At 37.7% G+C, this 17,422-nt stretch overlaps 1 protein-coding gene across 3 annotated transcripts in view; it reads right to left on the minus strand.

Annotated features, from left to right (window-relative positions):
- Positions 1 to 2,897: 2,897 nt before the first annotated feature.
- Positions 2,898 to 17,422, minus strand: part of ASCC3 (activating signal cointegrator 1 complex subunit 3) — a 355,335-nt gene continuing 340,810 nt past the window's right edge. For 2 of the 3 annotated variants that reach the window (XM_045499142.1, XM_045499143.1), the window contains exons 38-43: positions 12,686 to 12,837; positions 12,284 to 12,319; positions 10,856 to 11,003; positions 6,194 to 6,403; positions 4,060 to 4,235; positions 2,898 to 3,978 (exon numbers count right to left, since the gene is read on the minus strand). In XM_045499142.1, the coding sequence (XP_045355098.1) occupies positions 3,831 to 3,978; positions 4,060 to 4,235; positions 6,194 to 6,403; positions 10,856 to 11,003; positions 12,284 to 12,319; positions 12,686 to 12,837 (870 nt within the window). In that variant the 3' untranslated portion in view covers positions 2,898 to 3,830. The remainder of the gene's footprint in view (positions 3,979 to 4,059; positions 4,236 to 6,193; positions 6,404 to 10,855; positions 11,004 to 12,283; positions 12,320 to 12,685; positions 12,838 to 17,422) is intronic. The other variant, XM_045499144.1, reaches the window with a different exon arrangement.

Genomic DNA, 17,422 nt, shown 5'->3' on the forward strand with positions numbered 1-17,422 from the left:
AATCCTCATTCCCATGTACGCTGAGCTACAGCTGAAATTGCTCATGCATTTGTATTTGTGGAGGTGGAAATACTGTAGCACAAAGGAATGAAACACAAGTGAATCCCTCTCTGAGCACAAAGATTTTATTGTTTTTGGTGGGGGTAATAGCAATGGTGGGGTGGGCTCTTAGCCATAAAATTTATCCTGAGGATGAGTTTGTTTACAATTTATCACCTTAGGCTCTCATTTACCTTTTATTTACTCTTGACAGCTGTTTATCATTTTCAAAGCATTTTCATGTAAAAGAGTCATTAAATGAAATTGACAAAACACTTGCTGTACCAGACACTGTGTATACAACAATGAATGAAGCTCACTGCCCTTATCACAATGGAGCCAAATACTATGAGAGGAAGTGCAGGCAGGTATCATCTCTGTTTTGTAGGTGACAAATGGAAACAGAAGAGTTGGTGGAATACATTGTCCTAAATCTTCTAATATATGCTTGGATCACCAAACACAACACAGGGGCAAGGTAGTATTACAGAAACATAATTAAAACAACAACAACAACAACAACAACAACAACAACAACAACAACAAAAACTCAAAACCAAAAACCAAAAAACCCAAACCACTTCTCTTGATACTGCAAGCCTAGCTTTTCTTTCCACTCCATACCTATTCCTTCTAGACCCTTGGTAAAACTGTGCTGTAATGGGAAATAGAGCATATTTTCTGATAATAGCCAGCTGAAGTAACACATGTAAAGATGCACATTCCTGACAGACCACCTATTTGTTTTGGTATTGTAACTGACAAGCTTATTTAAAAGCTTAATTGAAGTCACTGGCATTCTTCGTTAGAATGACTGTTAGACACCCTTTGTAGTATCAATTTCAGATTTTTTTTTTTTTTTTTTTTTTTTTTTTTTAAATTTTTTTTTTTTTTTTTTTTTTTTCAACGTTTATTTATTTTTGGGACAGAGAGAGACAGAGCATGAACGGGGGAGGGGCAGAGAGAGAGGGAGACACAGAATCGGAAACAGGCTCCAGGCTCTGAGCCATCAGCCCAGAGCCTGACGCGGGGCTCGAACTCACGGACCGCGAGATCGTGACCTGGCTGAAGTCGGACGCTTAACCGACTGCGCCACCCAGGCGCCCCAAATTTCAGATTTTTGAAGAAGTATGCAACGATTTGTTTCCAGTGTGATCTGGAGTTTGGTGGAGAGACAACTATAATGTTGGAGTAGATAACGTTTGATTAATGAAGGTCTCTGACAGTAGCCTGCTTATTCATTATTTTATAATTGTGTTGTGAGAGTTTCCCCCAACCCCAATCCAAACTTCCTCTTCTGTACTTTACACACATTTTATTTTTTTGCTGGTTCACCATGGTTAGTACTTTTTTTTTTTAATAACCCTTGCATCAATTTGACTAAAAAGCAGACACAAACCTAGACTTAAACACCCAAAAAAGATTTTTCCCTTTAGACCATTACTTTTAGAAAATATGCACCAATTCTGATATGTTGCCATGAAGAACATTTTTGGAATCTCCCTTTTCTGATCAGGTCTTTGGTGTCGATTTACAAGCCACGAAAAAGGCAGTTTCATTTTTATGGCAGTCAGCATTACTCAGTGTTAGCCTTTTCATTTGCAGGAATTATGTGGTTATTTCAGAAGCTCCATTCCCTCCTGAAAAGTGGGCACTTTTGAGGCCATTTGGAAATATGGGCCTGATTGGCTGTAGGGAGTTTGAGAACTGGCTCCAGATTAGTCCTCCACATCCTGCAAAGTGCAGTCTTCTGATTCCAAGGTGGAAACCTCGAGAATAAAACTCATCTTAGATCAGTCCTGCAACCCTCAAATCATTAAAAACTGCTTCCAATATGACTTGGAATCAAAGGGTGCAGTCATTCAAAGTGACTGTATTTGTTTTCAATGGATAGGCATGGTATCTATGTAGTTTAAGAAGTCCAAATAAAAGATAACAAGTAAGTGAACAAGGGTTTGGAGATTCAAATAATTTTTAATGACAGGGAGGTGCTGTGATTCTGCTCAACCAAAGATGGATGACAGTCCATCATCTTTTCCAGGATGTCTCTGTAATGAACTGGTTAATATTAATTTACAGATATAGCGTTACTCATGAAACTTTAAAAATATTTTCTGAATTACAGGCCAAATGAAGAGTAACAAGAAAAATGTAAGCATCCATTCAGATGTGGCTGGCTGTGTGTGCTTGACCTTGGGGAAGACTGGAAGCAACCTCTGTAGTACTCCAAGATCTCTCAAACTGACATGCAAAAGACTTGGGTAGAAGTTTCAAGAGAGGTAGAATCCTTGAAATCTCATTTAAAGGCCTCAAATTGGAAGAATTTTATTTTCCAGGAGTAGAATCCTTATGATGGAAAGTGAAAGGGCTGAGGCTGAAATTATGGGAGTAACTTTCTAGACCCTGCAACCATTTTCCATCACTTAAAATTGACAACCTGGAATCAATAATCATTCTTAGAATTTTGAGGACCTTAAAATGATCTAAGTAGAACTCATTAAACCAAAAATTTTCATCTCCTTGTTTTGCTTAGATTTAGAATTTAGATTTCTGAAAGCAGAAAAAGAAAGCTAATATAAGGGCTCAGTACATATCTTAGAAGCCAAGTTCTTCTATACTTAGTAATAATCAAAAAATTTAAAACTTACTTCAGATTTTTCTTTTTAAAAAATTAAGGTCATGAAATAATTTTTACCTACTCATTTTGGATTATTTCTGAAAGAGAGAAGGCTCAGAGTTATTATCAGTTCATACTCTTCAAGCATATGGAGTTCCTGTTTAGGGCTACTTTCACTGTGAATAGTCAGCCGTAGTGATAGAAGCCAGACAGACACCTGGTAAGAGAAGACAATAAAACCTCAGGCTGAAAAGGCTTTATGATAATTTGAAGTTTTACAATAACTGTAGTACCCAAGATCCATGCTACATAACAATATTTCATTCTTCTTTTCCATAAATAATAAGTCATCATGATAATAAAACTACGTACTCTCCATGTTATAACACAAGTTACACTGTACTTCTCACCTTGTATAAATAAATATCAGAAAGATTATGGAAGTAAAGTCTTGAAGCAGAGGTAATGAAAAGAAGAGTGGGGGGAACAAATGGGAAGGAAGCAGGCGAGATAATTGAGTCAGCTTGTCTTGAAGTGGCACTCTAAATATTTTATTTCCACCAGTTATAGTATCCACATTTTCTAAGATCAGTATATTTTGCTTTCCTTATCATCATTGGGCTCTGCAATATAATTTTACATCATATATTATTAACATTTTTGACTATAAGAAATTCTTGAAACTCCATGTGATCAAAGTATAAATTTTGCTAACAACCCATATTATATGTCTCCATACAGATTTGTCTTATGTATTTTATGCTGCAGGGCTAGAAATCTGTTACAACAAATCCTAACACTGTCATGTCTCAGTGTAGTTTTCCTTAGAAAATAAGAAACGAACATTCTTGTAAACATTACACCGTGAGATGTAAGATTTGATGGATAATTCCTAAATATCATCTCAATATACACAAAAGGTTTTCCTACACGTGTGTTCATTTTACATATCAAGAAACTCACGAAGACAACATTTTGAAAGGCAACATTTGTTAAAAGGCCACCGCAGCTGACTTTGTGTTGCTGGAGTCAATACTGCAGCCACCGTCAATTTCCTGGGTGTCTTGAGGTTAGAAGTTGATTCCACCAAGGCAAACATTAAGCAATTCGACTTTGTCTAGATGAACAGCCAGACTTCTTAACCAATTCTCTCAAATGGACTGTTCGGGTCAGGTTACTTCACTTTCAGGTCAATCAAGGCATCAGAGATCTCCTCATTGACCTGGGCAGAAATACTCGCTGGTGTGACATTGAGATGAATGTCATACTGCTGGTCCAGGCCAAGGTAGCAGTCGCTCATGAGATACAGTGTGTAGATATACCTAAGTTTAAAAACAGAATGAAATGTAAAACAACAGTCATATTTAATTCTTTCAGAACTTGGGTGGTGAGACCCTGCTTACCTTCCAGGTAGTTCCGGAGTATAAAAAGAAATGGAAACAACGTGATGGTTTCGAACATATCCCACTCTTTTCAAAGCAATAAGTTCTCTCTTATCCACTTCTCCTAATATCAAAAACCATCCTTCATCTTTCAATTTGGGAAATCGGGGGGTAACTGCGTGGCTGTCTTGCTTTCCCTATAAACCAGAAAAAAAAAAGAGATAAGACATTAATAATGTTTAGACTTTCTATGCCCTTCGGTTGTGGTTAAAAGGCTAGGTTGTTTTCCTTGAAGGCCATAAATCTACGCAGTTCAGTGTTATCTATCTGGGATGTTTTAAATTTTATTGTTTGGTGTTTTTGATATGCTATCACCTGCCACTTTTCAGAATTCTCAAAGCACATTATAGACACTACTTTGTGGCTAAAATCACCAGCATATTTGGCTCAGTTAGAATAGAAAGCCCTGAATCTTAATATCAAATTAGTAAATTCTCCCATCATTCTTATAAATGATATTAGTACCCTATTTGAAGATGGATGAATTGAGATACAATCCTGTTAACCAAATCTTCCAAAGTCTTATTCGCAAGAAACTGATACCTAGGGGAAAAAAGACAATCAAGACTAGACCTTGGACCTCAAGATAGTAAGCACTATATCATATAAATACCTTCCCTCAACCCAAGAATCAAACTCACATAAAAAAGCATATATTCTAATATGGCAATATTAAAAAATCCTTTCTTTGAGGAATGGGAAATTGTAAGCCAAGTGATTTGTAAAATGCATCAATCACCACAATCCAAGATCAGATATCGCCATAATGGCAGCACTTGAAGTCTTTACTTTAGATCGATTTTACCAAATACAAGATTTTAGTGGTTCTTTAAGACACTGGCATTAATGGCATAAAATGTACTGATAATGACATGCTTTCAATCAGACATCATTAAATATTCTAGAGGGAGATGTTGCACTTAAGACATTTTAAAAGAGAAGTCTGAGAGCAATGCATTTTTACAGCATTTAGAAACAAAACTGAGAGTTTTTCTAGCATGATTAAGGCATGATTAAATTTTTAAGTAGTAATACTAAGGTAGAAAAATTGTAGTTTTCCCCCATTATTTTATCTGTATGATTACTACCATATTTTTTTTGTAAGTTGGGATACATTAGGTCTTCTAAAAATGCTCATATTAGAGCCTCTACACTGCCAGAGGCCAATCGGTTCGAACTTACACTGACTGATTTTTAGCATTAGAAATTAAGTGAGATGGGACCTGAAAGCACAGCACTAAAAAGATGTAACAACAGAAAGCTACTTGCCATTCTGTGTTTGAAAGAGTGGACTGTACTCACGAACCACCACTTCATTCCTGAGGGCTTATTTTAGACTTGGCACTGGGTGAAACAGAAGACAAATCCTTCCTTATTTCAATTATGGTACTAAAAACCAATCTGCCTACATGCTGTATGCTAATATTCTTAGAGGCCCCAATATTTAATATTTGTGTCATAGGTAACAGAAAAAAGCACAGTAATTGGAAATGAACACACTTTAAATTTTTGACCTGTATGAGCATTGACAACGCTCTCTCACAGGTATTATGGTGAAGGAAACAAGCAGATGTGGCATCTGAGGTGCAGAAAAGCTTAGTGTTTTACTCAAAGTCACAGAGCTAAGTGGTAAAACTTTGCTCCCATGCAGCCGAATACGGTCCCTACATATCAAAGTGCCCCAGGGCAGTGCTTCCCAAACCTTCAAGTCCTTAAAAATCATTCGGGGTGCTGGGTAAAGGTACAGATTTTGAGACCTCTCCCCCTGAGATTCTGATGCAGTCACTCTGATAAGTACGGCCAGGGAATCTGCACTCCAAAAGGCATTGCAGGGAATTCTGCTGGACTGAGTACATAGACCATATGAGAGCAGTACGTCACGCAATGTATTATGTAAGGTGGATATTCTGGGGCTGAAAAATGGCACATGGGGAGAAATGATTGATTTCAGAAGACTGACTCTTGCCGCTTAAGGCCAGTTGAGAAAGCAGGATTCATGAATGACACGGACACATTAGTAATATAAAAGGTATGTGTGGTGGCGCATGCCGGTGTCTGGTGTGAAGCATTTGAGAATGGAAACCAAACACTATACCTTGTGGAACCCAAAGTGGACTCTCTGCAAGCTGACTTGAAGCACATACTCTTGATCAGCATGCAATTTGATCCACCTGTTGTCATTTCGTTTGTCTGAAGTCAGAGTTGTGATAGAAAGTTCACCATGTCCTTCCACTGAGTCATCCCACCAGCCTTTAACACTTAGGCCAACATCTATCACCGGCAAGTGGGATAAGAAATTCCATGCCTGAATAAAAAAAGAGGAAAAGATAATAAAGGGATGGTTAATGTCAAATGCACTGATCAAGTAAGAAATAGTGTGCTTTGAAAAAAAATCAACCTTTTTTTTTTTTTTAAATGAAATTTATTGTCAAATTGGTTTCCATACGACACCCAGTGCTCATCCCAACAGGTGCCCTTAATGCTCACCACCCACTTTCCCCTCCCTCCCACCCATCAACCCTCAGTTTATTCTCAGTTTTTTTTTTTTTTTTTTAATTTTTTTTTTCAACGTTTATTTATTTTTGGGACAGAGAGAGACAGAGCATGAACGGGGGAGGGGCAGAGAGAGAGGGAGACACAGAATCGGAAACAGGCTCCAGGCTCTGAGCCATCAGCCCAGAGCCCGACGCGGGGCTCGAACTCACGGACCGCGAGATCGTGACCTGGCTGAAGTCGGACGCCCAACCGACTGCGCCACCCAGGCGCCCCTATTCTCAGTTTTTAAGCGTCTCTTATGATTTGGCTCCCTCCCTCTCTAACTTTTTTTTTTCCTTCCCCTCCCCCATGGTCTTCTGTTTTGACATTAATTCTAGATTCAATGCAGTTGTGAGAATTAACACAGAGACATCCTGTGCACCAATTTGCCAGTTTCCTCCAATGGTAGCATTTTTCAAAACTAAAGTACAATATTAATACAGGATATTGACATGATATAATCCACAGCTCTTGTTCAGATTTCCCAGTTTTTCTTGAACTCATTTGTACGTGTGTCAAACTAGTGTGCTTTTGCTCTTTGTAGTTTAAAGTCTTTATTATTATTATTTTTTTAACGTTTATTTATTTATTTGAGAGAGAGACAGAGAGAGAGAGAACAAGCAGGGGTGTGGGGTAGAGAGACAGAATTCCAAGTAGGCACCCCGGTGTCAGTGCAGAGCCTGACGCGGGGCTCTATCTCATGAAACATGAGACCATGACCTGAGCCGAAATCAAGAGTTGGACACTTAACCAACTGAGCCACCCAGGTGCCCCTAAAGTCTTTTTAAAGGTATTAATCATTAGCTACACTGTGACTCCTTCACTGTAAATCCCTCCTAGATATTGAGTGGCTATGGTCTATATTAAACAATAAGTCTAAAAATGCTTGTTTTTAAACTTGTTTGTTTTAGAGAAGCATCGGATCTAATATTTACATGACTTCTAAGGCAGAGAGCATTACTTGGGGATATAAAGGCAACCTGAAAAAAAATAACGCTGTGATGCAATTGTTGATGTCACTCAGCATCATTCATTGACTACTGTACAAAAATTTTTTTTGTCCATATTCCAAATGTATTCTGAAAGGAAAACATTCCTATATGTCTGTATATCATAAAGAACCCTGTAAGTCTAGGGTCCTTCTGGAAATAAGTATGTATTTTTGGCATTATATTGAGAATACCAATTAAAATGATGCATTTTAAAGGGATATAAAATATCTTACTGATTTCATTCTTGCTCTTTAAATGGAAAGATATTTTGAGAAATCAGTATGCATATATCAAGTGACATCTTTATTGAATGAATGAATGAATTCCTAAGTCTACAGAAAGGATGTAACAAAATAAACGTAATGTTATCATGTTACTTATTGTCATATTTTTCTAATATTTATAACTATGTGGCAATATCACTATCAGTCAAGAAACTTCTCAATATATTGGTTGTTTTAATCAGTTACTAATCAGTTACCTTTTAAGTTAGTTTTTAAGAGTACTTTAATTTTGGTTTTTCTTTTATTTCTTAAATATATACCATAGATTTCCTTATAGGCTTTGATTTTCTGTTTGCTAAGACTTATAGTGCTGCCGAGTACACCTAATTGAAATGAAGTAGCCCTCGTGAATCAAACTACCCCTTAGGAATTCAAAAAATGTAAATCCAATGCAAATTTTCAATCCAAATACAATCCTATAACTTGTCTTGTGAATCTGAAATGATGTCTGGAATAGATCTTGAAATAGTCAAGGTACAGAATGGTCTACACTGTGCTTCATTCAAGGTAACAGATGTCCCTATCCCCTCCTAGAGCCAACAGTCATTGAGTATAGAAGCTATACCACTTGATGTTCTAAGACTGGCCAGAGTGGAAAAGTGACCAAGGGGACACTTAATACACAATTTCTGTAAAGCATTTAAGTTTGTGAGACAACACAAACAACAATTACTACAGGAAGCAAGACTTCATGTTTCTTTACTCATAGTATTAAATTAGTTACCAAGAGGTGTTTCCAGTTATTAGCAACTCATTGGGATTTTACTTTATAAAGCCCCCAAAAGTCAAATCTGATTTTCATATATATGTAATCTTTCAGTAGCGCTTAAATATTTTTTTTTTTCATCGTTGGTGTGTACACACATACTTGTTGGGTGTGTGTATGTATACACACACATATATACAAAAAAACATAAGCTATTTTTAAAGAAATTGCTAAGACATTTCAATACCAGCCAAACATATTTATCTGAGGATTAATCTTCATCTATTGAATCAGGCAAGAGCATTGCCATGCATACAATTATTTAATTAGCAGCCAAATCCTCTGCCAGTCAGCAGCCGTTCCAGGCATACTGATGGGGTAGAAGATGCAAATCTCACAGTCGTACTGCTTTTTCTCATTACTACTGCAATTAGCACTTAAATTGATGCTTTAAACATACTAATTTCTGGAATAATTCAGGATTTGTATGTTACCTGGGATCGCCTCACTGCAGAGCCGACACCAGATTGCTCTGCAAATTGAAGCACTTTTGAGCCAAATAACCATCATCATATCAGACTGAGCCAATTTGCATTTGGTTTTAAAGATAACAGAATGGCAATTTATGCAAATAAATTAAGTAAGTTTACTTCTGAGTTCTCCCTGAACTAATTATAACAATGTTCTAATTTTTCATCACATCTAAAACTTGGCTTGAAATCAATGTATGTTAGGTTAGAAATCTGTTGTTGCTAACAGAAGCCTTGTTTTGATTTCAATATATTGTTTTTATTCATAATTTTGATGGTAATTTAGTTAGAAAGGTAGGCACTTATTATGAAAATTTAGGTTGTTTTTTTGTGCCAATTTTGAGTTCAACAGAAATTGAACAATCAGACTTCACTGCCTGTTATACTTTTTCTAAGTCTTGCTCAAAACTAAGTTCCACTGGAAAAAAAGAATGACATGGTTTAGAAGTTTCTTTATCTTAATACTTGCATTTGCAAGTCAGTATGTTAATTATGTTATAAATCCTGAATGTTTGACATGTTTAGGCTAAAACTGCTTAAGACTTAAAAGTCTATATATGCCAAATACTTCTGGCATCATTCATTCATATTTTTGGCCATTCCAAAGACTAGGTTTAGAGAGATGACCTATGTTGTCTTTTACAACACACATTTAGCTCTCTAAGTTATGTGGTACACAAAAAAGGGGTTTCTTAGAGAAATACTTTAGAACCCAGGAATAATAAGCAATTAAAATAAAGGGGGAGGGCATAAAAAAGTAACTGAGGAACGGGGCGCCTGGGTGGCGCAGTCGGTTAAGCGTCCGACTTCAGCCAGGTCACGATCTCGCGGTCCGTGAGTTCGAGCCCCGCGTCGGGCTCTGGGCTGATGGCTCAGAGCCTGGAGCCTGTTTCCGATTCTGTGTCTCCCTCTCTCTCTGCCCCTCCCCCATTCATGCCTTGTCTCTCTCTGTCCCAAAAATAAATAAACGTTGAAAAAAAAAAAAATTAAAAAAAAAAAAAAAAGTAACTGAGGGAATTGCATGAAAATCTACTCAACTGAAATTTATACCCAAGTGGGTAATATAGCCTAGTGATGGACAAGCTACTGTAGTCCTTTCTAAACTGGTTTAATACATTAATCAGTATTAATACATTAATACATTAATACTTTAATACAGAATCAACTTTGAATAATGCCAGTGCTACTACTAATTATTGTCACTGTAATTATTTTTAATATTATTGAGCTCTATTCTATATTAGAAACTACATAACTACATTTTGTTTTTAAAATTTTTATTTTTGTTTTAGAGAGAGAGTGTGCACATGTGCTTGCGTATGTGTGAGCGGGGGAGGGGCAGAGGAAGGAGGAGAGAGAATCTCAGGCAGGCTCCATGCTCAGTGTGGAGCCCAGTGTGGGACTCGATCCCACAACCCTCTCAGATCGTGACCTGAGCTGAAATCAAGAGTTGGACATTCAACTGACTGAGCCATCCAGGCGCCCCAAGGAACTACATAAAGCAATTTATATAATAACATCCTGCTTAATTTTCACAAAACTTCATGAGACAGGTATGATGTTTTCATGTTCATAATCATGGCATATGGTAGACAGAATTTAAACCCAGATGAATCAGACTCCAAAACCAATGCTTTAGGTTAGAAAACTCTAGGTACAATTTCCCAGACAGAATAAGGAAGATTTGAAACACAGAAACAATGATCTTACCTGCTTCATTTTTACAGCTGTTAGCTCATTTTCCATCATTGAGCTGAATACATGGTCCTTCCCTCCACAGGCATGGAGCAATTCAGGAAGGCACTCGATGAAGCCATGGCACCCAGTACGTCCGCCTTTTGTGCCTGTGCTCCATTTCCTGAAAAATAATATCAACACTAACTCATTCTTTCCTAGAATAAATGAGAATTCCTGACAATGATGGTTTACCTGATGACAACAGTTTTTTAAAATTAAGATTACTATACATCTTTTTAAAGGCTATAATCATTATGTTTCAAAATCAGCCAGCATTCTCTAGGATATCAATCCAAGGCAGTCTGGCTATTATGACATAAGATGTGTAAATCAAATGTGAGCTCAGTAACTACTTAGGGTTTATGGGTAGGGGGTGAATTTGTATAGGAAGGCACTAACGTATACCAGTGCTTCCTGTGGATAAAGCACTGAATTGGAGTCCTGATATTTTTTTTAAAGAATGTGGGCAAATGTCTCTAATATAATTACTTGAATAAAGTTTTCATCTTAAGTTGTTGGGAACCTACAATGAAAAGTACATTTGGGAATCTTTGAGATTTATGGCACAGAAACACAGTCCACCTAAATCTTACTATCTTGTTTATACAACAAGAAGAAAAATATGATTAAAATTATATTAATAGAGCTTTTTCAGGATGACAGCAAAGAGCTGGATGAAATCTCCTAGACCCCAAGCAGCTTTCCATAACAGCCCTGCGTGCTGTGTCACAGTAGTACTCTTATGTACCTACTTTACTGTTGAAACCCAACTCCTGTAACGCTTAGTACTGTCTTGGAAGGGTTCCTGAAACTGAGCTGCAGACATGAGGTATCTGCTTTTCTCCTCATGCCACCTGCTGCTGGTATGGCTCACTCTCTGAATATGCCTTTTAGTTTCCAGGACATCCCATGCTGGGGGCTCAAGCACCATGGAAATAATTGCCTTGGCACCCAGTACACTTGAGGCCAACTGAGGGACTTTCCCTGGAGACCCCCATGTGTGTGTGAGGTTCTGGTTGGCCTCTGTGTCTAGATGCCTCAAATGAGTGCACGCCATAGTCTAGCTGACAGGCAGCAAGTACATGATGGCAGCCTACAGCCAGACTGCTTTCTTCTGTTTTTCGGTCTACATGACCGAAACCAACATTTTAGCTGCAAAGTATTTCTCAACTGATGTGAAATGCTAGTGTGAAAGAAACACTTTCATTTAAATACTGCCAATCTTGCTTACAAGATGTACCGTTCTTTTTTTTTTTTTGCTAGAATTTTTGCAGCTATGTACACAGGACCTACAGGTTAAATAGTTGGATGATAATATAAACTCTTAAATATAGGTTATATCTTGAGCTGCTAGTATATACAACTACCCAGTTTTGGACATTTTGCGGATGTACGATTTACCTTTGACAATGGATTTCCAGATCTCTCAAATCTATTCTGCAATTAGAGAAATTGGTAATTCATTTTGGTTTCGATTACACAGCACTTTCATAACATCTTTTAAAATGAAGGCTGATATTGTAAAGGAATAAATGCAGTTAAAATGGAAATGTAGGTAATGCTATAAATAGAAAACAATGTAATAGAAGGTTAAAATGAATTGTGATTCAGCTTGTGGTAGATGACCAAATCCCAACTGAGAACCTTATATCACTAGCTCATGTCTCCCTCTGGGAGACAGGCATTTTCACTGTAAAGAACCAATATCTTAGGCATAACATAAAATTTAAGCAATCACACATGTAAAGAAAATATTATTTTTGAAATAAAAAAACCAGTCACATTGAAAATTAAAACAATTACCTGAAAATGTGAAGATGGTGGTGTTCTATGTTTGGTACTGAAAGAAGAGAAGAGTCTTTTAACCACCGACCCTGGATCACCATCTGAACCAGATTGGTGATATTCAGGGCAGTCACCAGCCAGCCCTGGTTTGCAGCCACATCCAACATTGCCTGAACAGGGGGAAAAAATGCACATATTACAAGAATACCATGGCCCTTGCCCTCTCCATTGGGGATCTAATGTTAACCTTAACAAAAAGCAAACGAACATAAAATGAGCATGATACCTCTAAATTACTATTAACCAAAATAGAAACCAGAAAGTAAACCACAGTTGGATTGGTAGGAACAACCCCCAAACTCTCATAGCACTTGTACACCACTTCCTGTAAAGTGCCAAATATTTAGCTGTTTGTAGGGTAGCACATAGAGCCAGGAAATACTGGTGTCCAGAAATAAAACAGAGAAAAACTCAATCTACTTTGAGAACAAATACCTATATAATTCACTGTATCAAGAGCACTGGAAGCTGGATTTAAAGACTGAATCTCTGGAAGTCTTTTCCAAAGTTAGTATCAGTAATAGTAAGGCAATAGGTTTTTTGCCAGAAATTTATTTTCTCCAAAAAGTGGACTAAAGACAGAGCCTCGGTTTTCAATGAAAATAATATACTACACACTTACAAATAGGGCTACTGCCAGTGGTACAAGTGGAAGGACGAGAAACTATTCATATTAGCCTATACATTTAATCTACTGTTTTATGGACAAACAAACGGCTGCATTTGCTTAAGGCAAAACTAAACAGTGAAATCTTATTTAAACAAAGGAGAAGTTTACACAGGCAAAGCTATTTCAATTAAATTAGATTCTGGAGAATGCTGACTTAAAGACACATAAGTTAATATCATGATCTGAGGCAGCTACTTTATACAGTTTTAGGAGTGTACTCTCTTGTTTTTGGGAAATGAAGACATAAAGCTAAGAGAAATGAGATGTAGTAAATGCTTAAAATGATAGTTTCATGGTAAAGAGTTCACCAACAATAAAATATTTATGAAAATGTTGTAAAAACCTATTAGAATATTTTTGGAAATGATTTTTTAAAGTTTATTTATTTTGAGAGAGAGAGAGAGGGAGGGAGGGAGGAAGGGAGGGAGGGAGGGGGGAGAGAGAGAGAGAGAGAGAGAGAGAGAGAGAGAGAGAGAATATATATATATATCCCAAGCAGGCTCTGTGCAGAGCCTGACGCGTGGCTTGATCTAATGAATAGTGAGATCATGATCTGAGTAGAAATCAAGAGTTGGATGCCTAACTGACTGAGCCACTCAGGCACTCCTGGAAATAATTTTTAAGGCATATTATGCTACTAAAACTAATTTGCCATATTACTTAATACTACCGAGGCAGACACATTTTTCTTCTAAGTTTTGAATTTCCTATTCTGTGTTTTCTAGTTTAAGAAAGAGTACAATAGTTTAAAAAACATCTGGCTAAACCAGTCTGCTGTCTTTTTAAACACACTACAAGGAAATGGGTCAACATTTCTGGATATCATGGTTACTATGATGAAATGGTCAAACGGGTTTTTAGCACCCATGAGTCCTCTATATGTGAAAAAGCCTCATACTAATGCAATACATACATTTATATGTATGTATATGTGTATATCAATGTGTATACTTGTATGAATGTACATGTTTATCAATCTAGGGAAAATTGGCTTCCATTCTTCCCGTTTCTCTGCACAGTTGATTAAAATACTCTGTTTTTCTTTGAAGCGTATGAGACAAAAAGATCATGAGGAACACTGTACTCAGACCAAAGGGGGGGAAAAAAACCCCACCATTAGTTCACAAGTCACAACTCTTGAGTTATGTAAGGGAATAGAAAAGAAAAAAGAAATGAATAATTATACCTAATGCAGATCATGATGGTGTTAGAAGTTGTAATGTGGGTAACTATGGCGATTTTACATTATAACTTGACTGGAAATAAATTCCAGACCAAAAGCTCACATACATGAAGAGCTCGATGGATGGACCATATGTTTTTAACTTTGAAGTTTTCATGATGAAGTTGAAAGATTTCATAAAATTTATGAGCATTCCCCACAATTTTTCATTGTATGATCCAGATGTGAAAATGTAAAAAATCATGCAAAGTGATTGCTTACATGAAGTAAATGAAAAGCCATGTCATGAATTGAAAACTATTATTTCTCTTGTTTTAATTTAGAGAAAAGGCAGGTAGGGAGATCAAGAATCTGGGATAAAAAAAGGTTTTGCAACCACCCAAATGTGGTGAGCCAAGTGTTGCTCTCTGCTCAATCACTCTCGAGTTGGGCCTGTTTTCTCTGTACCCCTCACCCCCCACCTCTACCACTGCCTTAGTGTAGGCCTTCATCACCTCTTACCTGGAATATTAATAACTACCCCTTTATTCATATAATTTTTCTTCAATCCATGTTTTATATGGTTACCAAAGTAAATTATCACAGAGAAAACACTGTGTCATTTGTCTGCTTACATTTCTTTGATGGCTTCTCGTGGTGTAGAGGACAATGCTAGCTAGCACTTCTCTGCCTGATAGTTCTGGTCTGTGATGTAGCCCGTCCTGGCTTATCATTCTGGCCCCTTTCTGTACTCCTAAAATAGCAATACTAAACTACTGCTATTTTCCCACTTTTGTCCTTGCTCTTAATGTTCTCTTTCTGCAAATCCTGCTCTACCTGTTTACCCGGGAAATTCTGATTCATCCTTCAAGTTTAGCTCAAATGCTACTTCTTTTTTCAATGTTTTTTTTTTTTTTTTTTTGAGAGACAGAGGGGGAGAGAGGGAGAGAGAGAGAGAGAGAGAGAGAGAGAGAGAGAGAGAAAGCGCAAGAGAGGGAGGCACAGAGAGAGAGGGAGACACAGAATCTGAAGCAGGCTCCAGGCTCCAAGCTGTGAGCACAGAGCCCGCTGAGGACGCGGGGCTCAAATGCACAAACTGTGAGGTCATGACCTGAGCCAAAGTCCGACGCTTAACCGACTGAGCCTCCCAGGTGCCCCTCAAATGCTACTTCTTACTGTGAAGTCTCCCTGATTCTTCCAGATGGATTGTAGGTATTTCTTTTTCTATGCATCTGCTGCTCTGGACACATGCCACCATTACCCTATTGTGATTCTTTGTTTACATATCTGCCCTTTAAACTATAGATTTCTTGGCAGCAAGAATTTAGAAATATTCTGTTAACTCTAGCCCAGTGCACTCAAAGAGTATTGTGTGTGTGTGTGTGGAAGAATATTGGTAAAAAACCCAATTACAATGATTATAACAACTTCTGCCTAAATTATTGCAAACTTGCTGAAGGCAGTGCAGTGTAGGAAAAATATTACAAGCTTCGGTGTCAGATAGACATAGATTTGAATCCTAATTTTGTTCCAATTTCAAGGTGTTATTACATGTCCTTATAGGGGAACTATATAGGTACAATGAGGTAATGTACTAAGTAAGGTATCTAATATACTGCCTGGAACACAGATCTCAACAAACAGGGGCCTATTTCTAAAGTTTTTCCATGATAAAATGAAAAGAACACTCTAAAATAGTCCATTTTTTCTAATAAGGATTTCCTTTGGGCCTTTTGGCATGAATTTCTGCATCGAGAAGTATAGGGCCTTGAGGCCCAGAGCATGCAAGGTCAGGAGCAGATGCATGGAATGGGCAAAACAGTTCATCAGGGGAGGTGCCAATTATGAGATAGTCAGGGAACAAGGCTAATGACAGTCCCTGAGGCTCCGGCCAAACTGGTGGACGTAGGCTTGGTTCTCAGTTTGAGTGGGCAAGCCCTGGTTACTGTTCAGAGGTATACCCCTAAAGAAGCTAAGGCCAGGGGATGGTCCAGGTAAATGGACTTGAGGGTCCTAGTAACTTGTAGTGATGTATCTCCGCATGACTGAGCCTACGATGGATTCCCTGTGTCTCATGGTCCTTTGTAGCAGTCCTCCTGACAGATAAAACCTAGTAGGTATGCTTCTTCCCAGAGTGGGACTGAATTTGGTAACAGCTGGAGATCACGGCTCAGTTCCCCAACTCATCTCAAAGTCCCTTACAGAGATCTAATACCAAACAACAAAGGTGGTTTTAGTACATTGAGGAGATATAACTCTGTGGATATTTTTTACCAGCTTAGCATTAATATTAGGCAAATACTTAATCCCCTTTTATCTCTCATCCACTTTCTACTTGGCATGCTACCTACTACAGGGCAAAACTAGGATAATTCTAAGTGTAGGGGAAAATGGATGGGGGCTGACTCTGTGTATGAGACTTTCTCCTACTAAGTTGGAATGAACTTCAATTGATTGTTGATTGAGAACTCTTTGTCATTTCCAGCTGTGACAAAATGGAAATGTAATTTCTAGCATTGTATTCATTTATAAAATTATACTACTATTAAAATCTTGTCATAATTAATAGAAACAGTGGAGCTGTCATTTATTCATAGGAGACCAGGGGTTTTAACCGAGGTGCCACTATGGAGCCAGGTGAAAAGTCCAGGTAAAAACTAAGGAACTTCTGCAGTATGTGGCTTTATGCCAAGGTAAACCACCACCACCACAAACTACAAAAATCAACCCCACCCCTCACTCCCATAAACAACCACAAGTTTAGAAAATGGACACTCTCTGGAAGGAAATTTTTTAGACTCTTGGAGTCCTGGAGCCAAAGGCATGCTTTATGACTTGAATACAACTCATGTCCTGAACATTT

This window comes from Leopardus geoffroyi, chromosome B2 (genome assembly GCF_018350155.1).
Source record: "Leopardus geoffroyi isolate Oge1 chromosome B2, O.geoffroyi_Oge1_pat1.0, whole genome shotgun sequence".
NCBI lineage: Eukaryota > Metazoa > Chordata > Mammalia > Carnivora > Felidae > Leopardus > Leopardus geoffroyi.